This window comes from Epinephelus fuscoguttatus, linkage group LG13 (genome assembly GCF_011397635.1).
Source record: "Epinephelus fuscoguttatus linkage group LG13, E.fuscoguttatus.final_Chr_v1".
Lineage (NCBI taxonomy): Eukaryota > Metazoa > Chordata > Actinopteri > Perciformes > Serranidae > Epinephelus > Epinephelus fuscoguttatus.
The window spans coordinates 18,682,027-18,696,457 of NC_064764.1; the positions used below are offsets into that span (position 1 = coordinate 18,682,027).

General features: G+C 42.1%; 2 protein-coding genes across 2 annotated transcripts; both read left to right on the plus strand.

Annotated features, from left to right (window-relative positions):
- The first annotated feature begins 5,575 nt into the window (after positions 1 to 5,575).
- Positions 5,576 to 8,563, plus strand: LOC125900001 (tubulin alpha chain-like). Its single transcript, XM_049594729.1, has 4 exons — positions 5,576 to 5,593; positions 5,880 to 6,102; positions 6,518 to 6,666; positions 6,763 to 8,563. The coding sequence occupies exons 1-4, from the start codon at positions 5,591 to 5,593 to the stop codon at positions 7,735 to 7,737; spliced, it is 1,350 nt and encodes a 449-aa protein (XP_049450686.1). The 5' UTR covers positions 5,576 to 5,590; the 3' UTR covers positions 7,738 to 8,563.
- Positions 8,564 to 10,119: 1,556 nt separating this feature from the next.
- Positions 10,120 to 13,968, plus strand: LOC125899999 (tubulin alpha chain). The gene is made up of 4 exons (XM_049594727.1): positions 10,120 to 10,243; positions 11,644 to 11,866; positions 12,509 to 12,657; positions 12,849 to 13,968. Exons 1-4 carry the CDS (start codon positions 10,241 to 10,243, stop codon positions 13,824 to 13,826), a joined length of 1,353 nt encoding a protein of 450 aa, XP_049450684.1. The 5' UTR covers positions 10,120 to 10,240; the 3' UTR covers positions 13,827 to 13,968.
- Positions 13,969 to 14,431: the final 463 nt, after the last annotated feature.

A 14,431-nucleotide genomic window follows, 5' to 3' on the forward strand; every position in this document is an offset into this window, starting at 1 on the left:
ACTCCCACCTGTCTCTGTGACGGGACCATAGGACGGGACGCGCACCGTGGGCGCGCAGGCCACTTTGTGTACTGCAACATACAGTGAGTTCTTGCAGATAGAATTCATTACAAAAAGTTTGAGAGGCCATGAGTCCCACTTTTATCATTATCTTTATCAATATAAACAGTTCTACGGAAGCTCTGAGAGGCAAATAAAGACAAACATCTACTGATCCTTTTCCTAAATCTACTCTTATTTGCTTTTTTCCCCCTGTGTTTGTGACTTAGAAAAATACCTTGAATGGCAAGTGAGGAAAAAAGTTGGTTATCTGTTTTCTATGTTTGATCTGAATTGCTTTCTTACCTGTGTTTATGACTTAATTTGATGCCCTGGGTGGCAAGTACAAAAGTGGTGATCCATACTCTAAGTCTGATCCAATCTGCTTTCTCTCTTGCGTTGATAGATAGATAGATAGATAGATAGATAGTACTGGGGTCCAGATTTCTCCTTAGTCATTCATTTAAGGTCCACACAGTTTAATATATTCAGTGTCGTAGTTGTCATTGGCCATGACATTAAGCTAGTTTGCTGTCTCTGTCAAGTAGCTGTCCATTAGTTACTTTGTTTACCGCAGGAAACAGCACTTCAAAATTAAAGTTCTGTGCCGGAAAATCACTGTACTTCAAAATTAGGTGTGTTCTTTACAAACTTGACATGTTCGCAGGTCACTTGCGGTCCATTCAGAACGCACCCGCAACCTACTTTTGACCTGTGACCCACCAGTTTGGAGCCACTGATCTAAATTGTTATTATGACTTAAAGGTCTAGTGTATGGGATTTAGTGGCATCTAGTGGTGAGGTTACAGAACTGCAACTTCTCCAATGTGCCAAGTGTGTAGGAGAAGTAGAATAGCCGACACGAAAATGCAGTCACATGAAAATATGAATGATCCTATCTTGAGCCAGTGTTTGATTTGTCCATTCTGGACTACTGTAGAAACAACATGGCAGACTCTATGGGAAAGGACCAAGCCCCAAGGGACAGTGCCAGGTTTTGAAGCTAATTTTACATAGTGGCCAAAAGTGGAATTACAGTGGCTGGGTCCATGACGTGATGCCATGGGGCCCAAAAAGAGTTTTCCCCATAGACTTACATTCTAAAAGAGACGCCTGTAAATTAGTGGATACATTTTTTGAGCATTATAACCCTGGCAAAATGACTGGTTTTACTACTGGGATCTGATCAGTTTGGTCTGATAACATTTTTGAAGTCCTGAAGAGCTGAAAGAATTAATCATTTTATCCCCATTCAGTGTAGCAAGGCGCTAAACCAGGGCCTACCTGCAGTGCTTTATCCAGGTCTCTTAACACTTCCATGGAGAGGATCCGCTATATAGATACAAATGGTTCATTCTAAGGTAACAAAAACACATCTTTTATTTTCAAGTGAATATAAACTAGTAAGAGCATTGTAAATAATTTTATGTGCCATTCCAGCCAATAGATGCTCCAAAATCCTACACATTGGACCTTTAAGTACAGGTGAAAAAAGGTTTTTGCTTTTTTTTTGTGTGTGTGAAAAAAAAGTTAAGGAGAAAAAAAGGTTTGTCTTGTGGGAAAAAAGTTTTGGTGGGTGATTTTGGGATAGGTTAGAAACTGTTATTGTCTATCACATTACATGAAATGGAAATTTGCCTTCAGCATTCTGGCAACAGACAGTTATTATAGACCTGGTTTGCCATTATGGTTATGGACCAGTTGTACAGGTTCTGGAGTTGTAACTGTTCCCAGTTATTTTGCCAGCCTGGTTAACCACCTGGGTCAGCTTCTTCCTGTCTATCTGAGAGGTTCTCATACAAGAGGACGATGTTATAGGTGAGAATACTCTCAGTGAGTGACTTGTAGATGATGGTCAGGATGTGTTTGTTGGCACTGAAACTTAATTTCCTGAGGACAGATAGATGCTGCCTTGCCTTTTTGAAAATGTAGTCTGCATTGGGCCCAAATGTTAGTTTACTGTCAGTAATTGTTCCCAGATATTTAATGTGGGTGAGCTTCTCCACTTCCTGCCCCTTCGTAATAACAGGCTTGAAGACAGGCCCACACTGCTTACTCCCATCATATCGCCCAGACACAGCTCTTTAGTCTTGCTGACATTAAGGTCAGGGAATCTGACACTGAACCAGGTGGCAAAGTGGTCGATGTGTTGAGAGCAGGAATGGTTATTGACATCTTGCAGGGAGGCAACCAGGGCCACATCATCACAATATCTATTATCTATTTTACCTCATTTGTATGTATGAAGAACAGGAGAGGAGATGAAAACATCCCTGTGGAACAGCAGTGTTCAGGACAAGACAGTAAGAGAAGGTGTTATTAATACTAATTTGTTGGGGCCTCTGTCTCAGGAATGCCCTGAACCACAGGAAAGGCTGCTGCTGACTTTCAAGTCGCAACTTCTCAAGAGAAGATTAAAGAGTAAATGGCAAGTAAATTGTTTGGTCAGTGTAATTTTTCTAAGCATTTGTTGTTGTAATACTCATTTCAGCCACAAGATGCTGAAGTGCACCACAACCCCATGTTCTAAAGTGGACTTTAAGCATTTACGTTTTCATCTAGGTGACAGGCAAGACATGACAACACTACCCCTGGAGACAGGATAGTGGCACTTAAGCCTCTTCTGCACAAATACAATACACTTAATCCAAAGTGCATTAAAGCACCAACGTCAAAACCATGTGTTTCTGTGTTCACACACTGTGCACACAGAAACACACTGCGCACACAGTATCTGTGCACACAGAGACAGCAAACTCTTATGACTAAGATTAAGACAATAGATAAAGAGTGTTTTGTCTTGTTAGAATTAAATCTTATTTATTCTTTTAACTGATCCTAATTAATTGCTTTACTTCATAGATTGTTAAATTCATACACAGCAATATGTCTCAGAGTTTCTTTTCATGATCATGATATAAAGGCACTTCAAAGTCATCTCAAATCTGTCAGTTTTAAAACTTGTGTTGGGAAACACCAAATCCCCCTTTTTCTTTCATCATTTATGCCAGTGTACACATCCATTTTATCTTCTAATACATTACTTCTTCACATTTTCGTTGCCTTGCTGTCATTTTAAATCTTTTGGTGCCCATGGAAATCCAATCCTACCTATTCCCCCAATTCAAACTGCCCTTCTTGTATGTATGTGTACATAAGGGTCACACCTACATCCAATTATCTTGCGGGTAGGACCAACATCCTGCAAACTGATCCATAGCAACAGCCCTCCTCACACTATCATGCTGTCACTGCAGCCATTTGAAAGCTAGAGGTCGTAGTTGCTTCACCATGAGTCACTGAATGACTAACAAAGTGTAACAGACCATTTGACATCTTAGAGCAGAAGTCACTTTTTTCCACCAGTGCAGAGGGTCTTGCAAAGCATTTTTGCATTCATGTCACCTTTCCACCATATCCTGCTTTCTGTGTAAATTAATATTATAAGCTCCTAATTGATGATGTTATAAGGCATATGTGGCTCACTTTATAAAATTGCAAACATTTTGCTGGGTTCTTTCAACATATTCATCATGACCTCGAAAATGTTCAAATTGTCATCATTACCATCATCATTTCATTTATTTGTTCTACTTTGGGTCCCTTTCTGTCTTATCAGCACTTGCATTATTATCAGTGAAAGGACTTAATTGTGGGGCGTTGGTTGAGTCTTATACTCTCAAACAATGGAAGTGGGACATAGCCAACACCTAGGGCATAACACATGAAAGACAACAGCAATACTTCAGCTCACAGATCATGAACCAGTCATAAAGATTTGGAGAAAAAAGGTAAAAAAGGTACATGTGTTGCTCACTAATGTGGAACCAAACTGTTTTAATTTAACATAATATTTCCATTGTGCTTTGTGAGCTTTGTGTTAAAAAGAATATCATACCGACATCAGTGGTCCTATTTGTTACGGGTGAGTCTCACAGCCTCAGGAGAGAAACTCCCTGCTTATAATGAATAAGGGTGCATGGTAGTGCACAGTGTGATATGACTATCATCTTCCTGGCTACACACGTGTTCACAACCAACAGACTTTGTCTAATTGTCACTTTTCACTAACATCCACTGCTTTTTATGGAGAAAATAACTGCATGCATTAGAAATAAATATCATGACAGCAAGGAGGAAGTCCACATGATATCTATGAATAAAGAAACCATAGTTTGCCACAATGTTGTATCTCCAAACAGTAGATTACCCTGAATCAACACTCCCCTATTAGAACGGATGCCTGCTGGTCTTGAAAGTGGTTTGACTTGTTTTAAATATAACAGAGAGTTATGCCTTTGAGCCATGGCATTGTACCATTAGATTGGGTTTTTCCTGCCAGCTGAAACAGGCAATTATTCCACTGCCAGCCAAGTGAAACTATGAACATGTGAACTGTACAATCTATTTGGTGCAAACGGCCTTCTGGGCTCAGAAATCTGAGGAGAAATCACCTATTTTGGACTTTAATAAACATGATTTTGTGCCTTTTTTGTCTTAGATTTGCCCTGTTTCTGTGGCATAGTGGAACCAATCTGGCACGCAGTTGCTGTTTACTCCACTTAGTCAGCTGACGCCTTATAAGGCGGTTCACATGTATTGAGTTTCTCTACTCTCCCAAGGGGCTGAAGAACTAGGGAAGGAGGAGCAGCTCTCATATATATTGTATTGCTTAATAAAGAGTGACAGTTCATTTCAGCTTAGGTAAAGAGTGTGGGAAAGTAAGGTGCCAGACAAATAAGGTGTATTTCTTTTTAATAAAACAGTACATTTCAGTTTGTTCAAGATGCCATTGGGGTTCAGAGCAGATCTTCTGTGTTTGGAGATTCTGCCTATCCATAAAAATGATCAAAGTCTCAGCTTATATTTTTAGCATGCATTTTGTGCAAGCCTCCAGAAGGAGAACAATTACGAATCGACTTGAAGATTAAATTTTGTGTTTAAATTCATGTGTTTAACCATCGAATTCCAATACTGACACATAAGAGTCATACATCATGAAAATGTGGCATTGAAAAAGTCAGTAATAGTACATAACGGTATTGTTTCCACCATATCTCCATTCCAAACTTTCCAAATTAGCATACAGAAAGGGTACACCATTACCTGACAGTAGCACACTTTAGCAATTTGATTCTTTGTCACTCTGTTGCTCATCATAAATGTTACAATTAAAAAAACAACCACAAAGCAACAAGGGATTTTTTTTTACATTATTAAGTCATACATTAGAACCTGCCAAGTGAAACTACATTATATTACCTGCCCCTCATCTGGGTTTCTGCCACTGCTTTCTGAAATATGAGGTGCACATACACACCAATGCTCACAGACTCACACAATGAATAGGGTGGTGACCTCCTTTGGCATTGTGTCTCTGCCTGTCAAGCGGATGATCTTATCCTGGTCACATCAGTAGGCTCTCTGATTACAGCTCAGATCAAATCACTGTTCACCTTAAGCTGCAGGTATAAAACAGCAGAGGAGCACAGCTGTCTCCAGCACTGCATCTTCTTACCGATACCTGGACATTGGAGAAGAGACATAAACTATGGTAAGATGAGGTTTGCTAGTGGGGAAACTTACTGTGCATACTGCTGTAACCGTTTTGAGCTGAAATGTATTTGTTAAAAAATAAGTTGATTTTTTTTTTAAATTAAAGTTTGAAATATTGTAAATTAAGTCAAAATAAATTAGTTTTCTTATCTGCATTAGCCCATGACAGACAGAGTACAATATGATCAATGGATTTAAGCAGTTAAATACAATTCTGTGCAGCAGTAATGTGAAAAATAAACAGATGCTTCTGGTAATTGAACAGTGTTGCTCCCTCTCTGCAGCGTGAATGTATCTCTATTCATGTGGGCCAAGCCGGGGCTCAGATTGGCAATGCATGTTGGGAGCTGTACTGTCTGGAACATGGGATCCAGCCAGATGGACAGATGCCCAGTGACAAGACCACTGGAGGAGGAGATGACTCCTTCAATACCTTCTTCAGTGAGACAGGGGCAGGGAAGCACGTTCCCAGAGCCATCTTTGTCGACCTGGAACCCACCGTCATCGGTCAGTGTCTGTCATATAGCTGATGTTATATTAAACAGATTGGACGTTTTAATGTAGTTTTTATTATTAACAAAGCTATATGAGTGATTAGAAAATTAAAATTTGGCTTGTTGCATTTTTCATTTGTGTATATGTGCAATTCTTTACACTAAAAATAACTAAATTTTTAAATGTAAAACACAACATCTCAGCCAGTTTTTTACAATAAATACACACATTAACATTTTTGACAGGTAATACAACTTTTTTCATACACAAAAATGTAGACTCATACAAATAATAATCAGCTTTTTATCACGACAACAAAGTTTTCTTTTGCCGCTGTAGAAACATTTTGATGTCAAGCGCTTGATAGTGTTTCAATTTTAGGATCACTCATTCAGTAAATCTGTTTATGTATTATTTGTCTCTACAGATGAGGTGCGTACAGGAACCTACCGTCAGTTGTTCCACCCTGAGCAGCTGATTACAGGAAAGGAAGATGCAGCCAACAACTACGCCCGAGGACACTACACCATCGGCAAGGAGATCATCGATCTGGTTCTGGACAGGACTCGTAAACTGGTGAGACAATCAATCTGAGTGTGCTGAGGGTGCATGTTTCTAGCGTATTATATGTTTTTTTGTTAACTTTAATGGTTTGTTAATTGCTTTTTACAGGCTGATCAGTGCACTGGCCTGCAGGGGTTCCTCATCTTCCACTCCTTTGGTGGCGGCACTGGCTCAGGCTTCACCTCCCTGCTGATGGAGAGGCTCTCTGTTGATTATGGTAAAAAGTCCAAGCTTGAGTTTGCCATCTACCCAGCCCCCCAGGTCTCCACCGCAGTGGTGGAGCCTTACAACTCCATCCTGACCACCCACACCACCCTGGAGCACTCCGACTGTGCCTTCATGGTGGACAATGAAGCCATCTACGACATCTGCCGCAGGAACCTTGATATTGAGAGACCGACGTACACTAACCTGAACAGGCTCATTGGCCAGATTGTGTCTTCAATTACAGCCTCACTTCGCTTTGATGGAGCCCTGAATGTTGACCTGACGGAGTTCCAAACCAACTTGGTGCCCTACCCTCGTATCCACTTCCCTCTGGCCACCTACGCTCCCGTCATCTCTGCAGAGAAAGCCTACCACGAGCAGCTGTCGGTTGCTGACATCACCAACACCTGCTTTGAACCAGCCAATCAGATGGTGAAGTGCGATCCTCGTCATGGTAAATACATGGCCTGCTGTCTGCTGTACCGTGGTGATGTGGTTCCCAAAGATGTCAACTCCGCCATTGCTGCCATCAAGACCAAACGCACCATCCAGTTTGTGGACTGGTGCCCCACTGGTTTCAAGGTGGGCATCAACTACCAGCCTCCAACAGTGGTTCCTGGTGGTGACCTGGCCAAGGTGCAGAGGGCTGTGTGCATGCTGAGCAACACCACAGCCATCGCTGAGGCCTGGGCCCGTCTCGACCACAAGTTTGACCTCATGTACGCCAAGAGAGCCTTTGTCCACTGGTATGTTGGGGAGGGCATGGAGGAGGGAGAGTTCTCAGAGGCTAGGGAAGACATGGCTGCCCTGGAGAAGGATTATGAAGAGGTGGGTGCTGACAACATAGGTGATGAGGATGAAGGAGAGGAATACTGAATCTCCTAGGGCCTAGATTTAAGCCAAAAGTTAAGTAATGGTTTTAAAATGGGGAGTAGTGAGGAAAAATGTAGGTCAAATGTATGTATACAGCACTATACAGCACCAATTTTGTGAAGAAAATAACATTAATGGTCCCTATTACTATCATTGTCCTTAAAACTGAGCAAAATGGTGAAATAAAAAACACCTAAAACAAGTAGCACCATGAGGAAGTCAGTCACATGTACTGCATTCTGTGACACACATTACAAAACAAGCTTAGCTGAACATCTTGAAGCTTTAAAACATGAGGATCACATTTCACACAGTCTGTAGTTATGGTACTGCATTTGCACCCAAAGTAACGGCAACAAGCCTGTGGTCAGACGTATCTCGTTTTGGGCCTTTAAAGATCTTTTCTCTCAGCAGTATCAGGCCCAGAAACTTAGACCACACCCTCTCTTTTGTGCACCTCCCCCCACTATCCTCTCCCATGTGGAATGTAAGTTATGAAAGGGCTCCTATGTCAGTTTCTATATGCCATTCAGCTGTGACTGTGTGAGAGCGGGAGGGAGAGAAAATAACTGACTAACTCACTGACTGGTGTTGTTTGTGTAGCTCATGCTCAGACAGTGGCCTGCAGCAACAATAGGATCCCAGTTATGTATGAATCACAGCTCTGTGATCCTGTGAGGGCTGTTAAAAAGTTGTACCAAGGATAAACAGAAAACTGTCCTCGGGTTTTCATGGAAGTTTTGTTTGTTTTGAATCTTTTACATTTGAGTTGTGTGTTAATTTCCAATGTTATGTCTCTCTGTGTATTCTGAATTGGCTTGTTAAACTCAGACACTTTGTATTGCTATGCCATCTGTGTCATCTCATGTTACATGTAAGGACTGTCACTGCTCACCATTTACTTCTCCTACCAAGAAAGCATGTCTTATACATTTGACTGTTAAGAATAAAGAGCTTCACAGCCTTTTCTTTTATCCAGACCAATATTGTGTGCTTTTTTTATTTAAAGCTGCTGTATGCAACTTTCAGAGCACATCTATTTCAGTGTCTGAGCCAGCTTGCACACGTATGGCTATCAACATGTAGGTGGCTGAACTAGGGGCTAGCAGCAGGGCTAACAGTGTGATCAGTGTTAACAACTAATAACATCAGCAGTGTTGACAGAGCTAACAGTGTTAATGCGCAGAGTAAAGCCAGAGAGTGTGCATTATGCTTGGCCAACAAGAAGCAGCTACGTCCAGGACTGAAAAATGAAGCCAATGCAGACAGGCCAAAAACTGCAGTTCCTTCAATGGCCACTTGAGGCTGGCGTCAGAAGTGAGTTAATCCACATGGGCCCCATGTTAACAGGCTAAACCTTACAGCAGAAATAAACATGTTTACAGTCTAGTGAAAAAGTGGTTTTGATCTCTGCAGCTCATTTTCTTGTTCATGACAACTGTACAGGGGGTAAATTTTGACATAACTCATCTGTTTACATCTTATCAAGGCTTAAGGTTACACTTATTTAAGGGAGGGGACACTTAGAGTGACGGGGTATGTGCAAGGTGGTCATACATTATGGTCTATGACTCAGTTTGCTCCTTCACAGCTGCATGTTCTTGTCCAAATACTATCACTGTTGGCTCCAAAAAACCAACAGCGGCAGCTGAAATGTCAAACTAGAGGCTTTCAAACAGGAGTCCACAAACCAGTAGGTGATGTCACGGTAGCGTTGTCCATTACTTGTTACAGTTTATGGCGACAACACCGTTCCACCACTGTGAGGCGGGGACAGTGTTATCATTGGTAACCACCATATGAGTGCAGTGCAGAGCAGTGGCAATTAGCGAGCCAGTGAGATACACACAGAGAGCTTAGATTGCAACACACAGAGAGGTAGCACAGCTTAATTCTCTGCTCAGGGCACCATTACTCCATTGTATCTTTACATGGTAAATAGTTGTTTGTTGTTATATCAATGTTCTGAATGTTGTATACAGCACCTTTAATGATTTAATACAGACAAAGGGTGTATGGTTGTTGATGAGTGTGTGTGGGTGCAGATGCATGCATGAAATAAGAATAATCACTCTCCTTGCCTACAGTTCTTGTTTAGTGAATATACTGTATATTATATGTTAAGAAATCTTAAGGAGTGAACACTGAAGCTTTGTATATAAGTAAACTTACACACACAACATGACAAAAGAGCAAAAATGATTATAGAGAAAATGAAAGAGGGTTATTTTTGCATTCATAAGCGGCTAATCTCAAACTGACAGACAAAGCAGATAAATGTAAGGGCGGGTAACAAGACAGACAGCATAAGGGACTTCCCTCTTTTTTTTTTTTCTTTTTTTTTAAACTGCTGCTCCCTCCCGCCAATGAGCTATGCAGCTGCTTGCTGTGGTTTCCTGCCGGCCCCCTCCACATCCTTGCCTATATAAACCCTGACTCTCCCTCTCCTCCGCACTTCTGCCTTGTATCTGAATCCTCAACGTCAGTCCAAGGACGAGCAGACAAAATGGTGAGTAACAGCTTGGCTGATGACGTAGCCTTGAAATTTCCACTCTCTCTTCCCTTCAGCTTCCCTTTGTCTCTGTTTTCTAGCATTAGACGGATTAAACAGCCAGGCTTCTTTAATGCTCATATAGGCCTCTGCTGAGGAGCTGAAGGTTACTGATACAAAAGCAGCTTTATCCTATTAAGAGACAGTAGTTTTGAGCTGGATTTATGAAATGAAACTTTTCAGGGCATGTCTGGTGAGAATTCAGGAAGAGGAATGCCACAGGATTGTTCCTTATGACTTCAAGACTTGATAAGTCATATCTGTACTCTTGGGCAATCTAGGTCAAATGACACTTTATGAGTTAGACTGCTTTGTCATTCTCATACTTGCTTGATGTATTACATTAAGTCATAAAGTGGGAAACACATGTAACTAAAGGGGAAAAAACAACTGGAGTCTTAATCATGTGTTTGTTAAAGAATTAAAGTAATCTTGACTAAGAAGGAGTGATCGCAGTAATCGTGGCAGTGGGTGGATGGAGAAAAAGAACAGAGAAAAGAGGAGTGGTCTGGCCTAGGCAGTATGAGTTTGCTGGCAGCCATTTTGCAGCTGTTAGGAGTTTTTGGTTTGGGAGAGATGTGGAGAGAGGGAGAAAGAGAGGGAGACATCCCTGACTGTTACATAGCACTATGCAGCTGGACAGGATGGGGGAGGAGAGAGAGCCAAAAGGGGAGGAGAGGAGGAAGAGGGAGGAGATACAGGATGGAGAAGTGGGGGAAGGTTTTTCCCCATCTTCTTGAGGCATGGCCTTCCCGTCTGCCACATAGTGACTAAGTTTGTTTATTCCACTTTTATTGGAGAAACACAGTAAAATGGGTTCTTAGAACTGCTTTCCATCTGTGGCTGCATTTCCTGCCCAGGTTTGCTGGATTCTCCCCTAACAGCCCGTAGAGCAGACTGTGGACAATCCAATAGCTGCTTTAATTTAAATGCAGAGTCACTGTACGCACCTTGGGCAGCTGAAAGCTTTAACATTCTGCTCTGGCACACAGTGTTCAGCAGTCAATATTTCTTTGTCAACTAAGGTGTTTCCTCTCCAAATTGGCAGCAGACATCATGCCATGAAGTTCAAACCCGGAACATGGGCACCATAAAGCAATAATGAAAAACAATACATGACCTTTGGTTCCTCACCTTATTTTACATAACATAAAACCATGCAGCTGAACTCATGAGCTGACCTGACATACAGTGATGCACACTCTAAAGGTCTCCAGTTATTTCTAAGCAGTTAGTGTTGGATCAGTAAATATTCAAAGTAAATACAGTAGTACATGCTTTTGGATAGCAAATATATATCTGATAACACGTTAGTCGGCAGCCTCCTCTAACCAACCTCTCTCCCTTCTCTGATTCAGCGTGAGTGTATTTCTATGCACGTCGGCCAAGCCGGAGCCCAGATGGGCAATGCATGCTGGGAGCTGTACTGTCTGGAACATGGGATCCAGCCGGACGGACAGATGCCCAGTGACAAGACCATCGGGGGAGGAGATGACTCCTTCAATACCTTCTTCAGTGAAACAGGGGCAGGGAAGCACGTTCCAAGAGCCATCTTTGTCGACCTGGAACCCACTGTCATCGGTCAGTAATGTGTAAATAGTGTACAAATTAATAGAAACTCATACACTTGACTTACATTGATGACACTCTATACATTAACTTAGGGCTGGATTAAATGGAGAACACCAAATATCATGATATTTTTTAACAAATACCTGGACATTGAATGAGATTTTTGATAAATAAAAATTAGTAATGTCATTATATTGACTAAGTGAGTAATACCAAACGAACAGCAAAAGCAGTCTGGTAAGTTTAGACAATGACATCAGTTTAGTGTAATGCAGCCTTTAAAACCCAGAAAAGACAACACTTACAATATTACAATGACAACATTGTTTAAATGTTCAAAGAGAGGGTGTGGTCTACACAAGTATTACCACTTCTACTTCACATTCAGTTTTTAACAATGAATGCACATGTTAAGACTCTGAAATAGAACATGAGGATAGCTTACAGTAATTATGGTTTACATTGCGCAAAAAACACATTTATGCAGATGATAATCATGTCTTTATTACAAGAACAAAGTTTTCTTTTGCCAATAACTGAACAGAGGAAGCTTGCCTACATTGCCAAATATGCTAGGTCACTGGTCAGGTTCTTGGTAGTGATTCCAATTTAGGATCACTCATTTACTAACTCTCATTTGTCTTTCTACAGATGAGGTGCGTACAGGAACTTACCGTCAGTTGTTCCACCCTGAGCAGCTGATTACAGGAAAGGAAGATGCAGCCAACAACTACGCCCGAGGACACTACACCATCGGCAAGGAGATCATCGATCTGGTTCTGGACAGGACACGCAAACTGGTGAGAGTTTAGTTAGTTTTGCTGGACAGGTTTAGCATGTTGACAGGCTTGTTCTTTGGTGGAACAAGATTAATGCTTTTCAAGATTAAAACACTAAGAAAAGGAAATCCAGTTCTTAAAGAAATAGCCAGCATGGTGATTTTTCATGTGATTTCTTACCTTTCGAATATGCAACGTTTTTTTTCTTTCAGGCTGATCAGTGCACCGGCCTGCAGGGGTTCCTCATCTTCCACTCCTTTGGTGGCGGCACTGGCTCAGGCTTCACCTCCCTGCTGATGGAGAGACTCTCTGTTGATTACGGAAAGAAATCAAAACTTGAATTTGCTGTCTACCCAGCCCCCCAGGTCTCCACCGCAGTGGTGGAGCCTTACAACTCCATCCTGACCACCCACACCACCCTGGAGCACTCCGACTGTGCCTTCATGGTGGACAATGAAGCCATCTACGACATCTGCCGCAGGAACCTCGATATCGAGAGGCCGACTTACACTAACCTGAACAGGCTCATTGGCCAGATTGTGTCTTCAATTACAGCCTCTCTTCGCTTTGATGGAGCCCTGAATGTTGACCTGACAGAGTTCCAGACCAACTTGGTGCCCTACCCTCGTATCCACTTCCCTCTGGCCACCTACGCTCCCGTCATCTCTGCAGAGAAAGCCTACCACGAGCAGCTGTCGGTTGCTGACATTACCAATGCTTGCTTTGAACCAGCCAATCAGATGGTGAAGTGTGATCCTCGGCATGGTAAATACATGGCCTGCTGTCTGCTGTACCGTGGTGATGTGGTTCCCAAAGATGTCAACTCCGCCATTGCTGCCATTAAAACCAAGCGCACCATCCAGTTTGTGGACTGGTGCCCCACTGGTTTCAAGGTGGGCATCAACTACCAGCCTCCAACAGTGGTTCCTGGAGGTGACCTGGCCAAAGTGCAGAGGGCTGTGTGCATGCTGAGCAACACCACAGCCATCGCTGAGGCCTGGGCCCGTCTCGACCACAAGTTTGACCTCATGTACGCCAAGAGAGCCTTTGTCCACTGGTATGTTGGGGAGGGCATGGAGGAGGGAGAGTTCTCAGAGGCTAGAGAAGACATGGCTGCCCTGGAGAAGGATTATGAAGAGGTTGGCACTGACAGCATGGGAGAGGAGGATGAAGAGGGAGAGGAGTATTGAAGGGCCAAACATCATCTGGCTTTACCATCGCACATTCCAAAAGTTATCATGAATGTAACACATTCCCAATAACACTCTGATAACCTGTGGTGGTGATAAAATATCAGTATTATCAATAAAATGTTGTCATGAACCTTTTAAACGATGAATTGTGATTATTCCTGAACTCGCCCAGCATAGCCAACACCCTACTAGCCTGAGAGACTAACAAGCCTTTCATACCGAGTCATCTGCTGTCATCTCAGACTATTGAGTTTAGCATTTAACTTTTTCAGCGAGAAAACTGGGAACGTATCATTAGCACTTTGGCAAGAATTACAAGGATTGCTGTCTGTAAAAGAGACATAGGCAAAATACTTGAGCATAATAAAATCATTAGTAGTGCCCAAAGAAACATGTTCATCAGAGTAAACATGAATTAAAAAATCCACACGATACATTTTGTTAAATTTACCATTAACAGTGTGTTGCTGGATTTCACATTGTGTGTTTAAATGCAGCTCCTGTTCATTTACAAAGGAAATTCCTGTTTCCCTGCCTCTGCCAATTTCCTGCCTTTTTGTTCCATGTTGATGATTAGCCACAAAGTACACAATGGGTGGGTC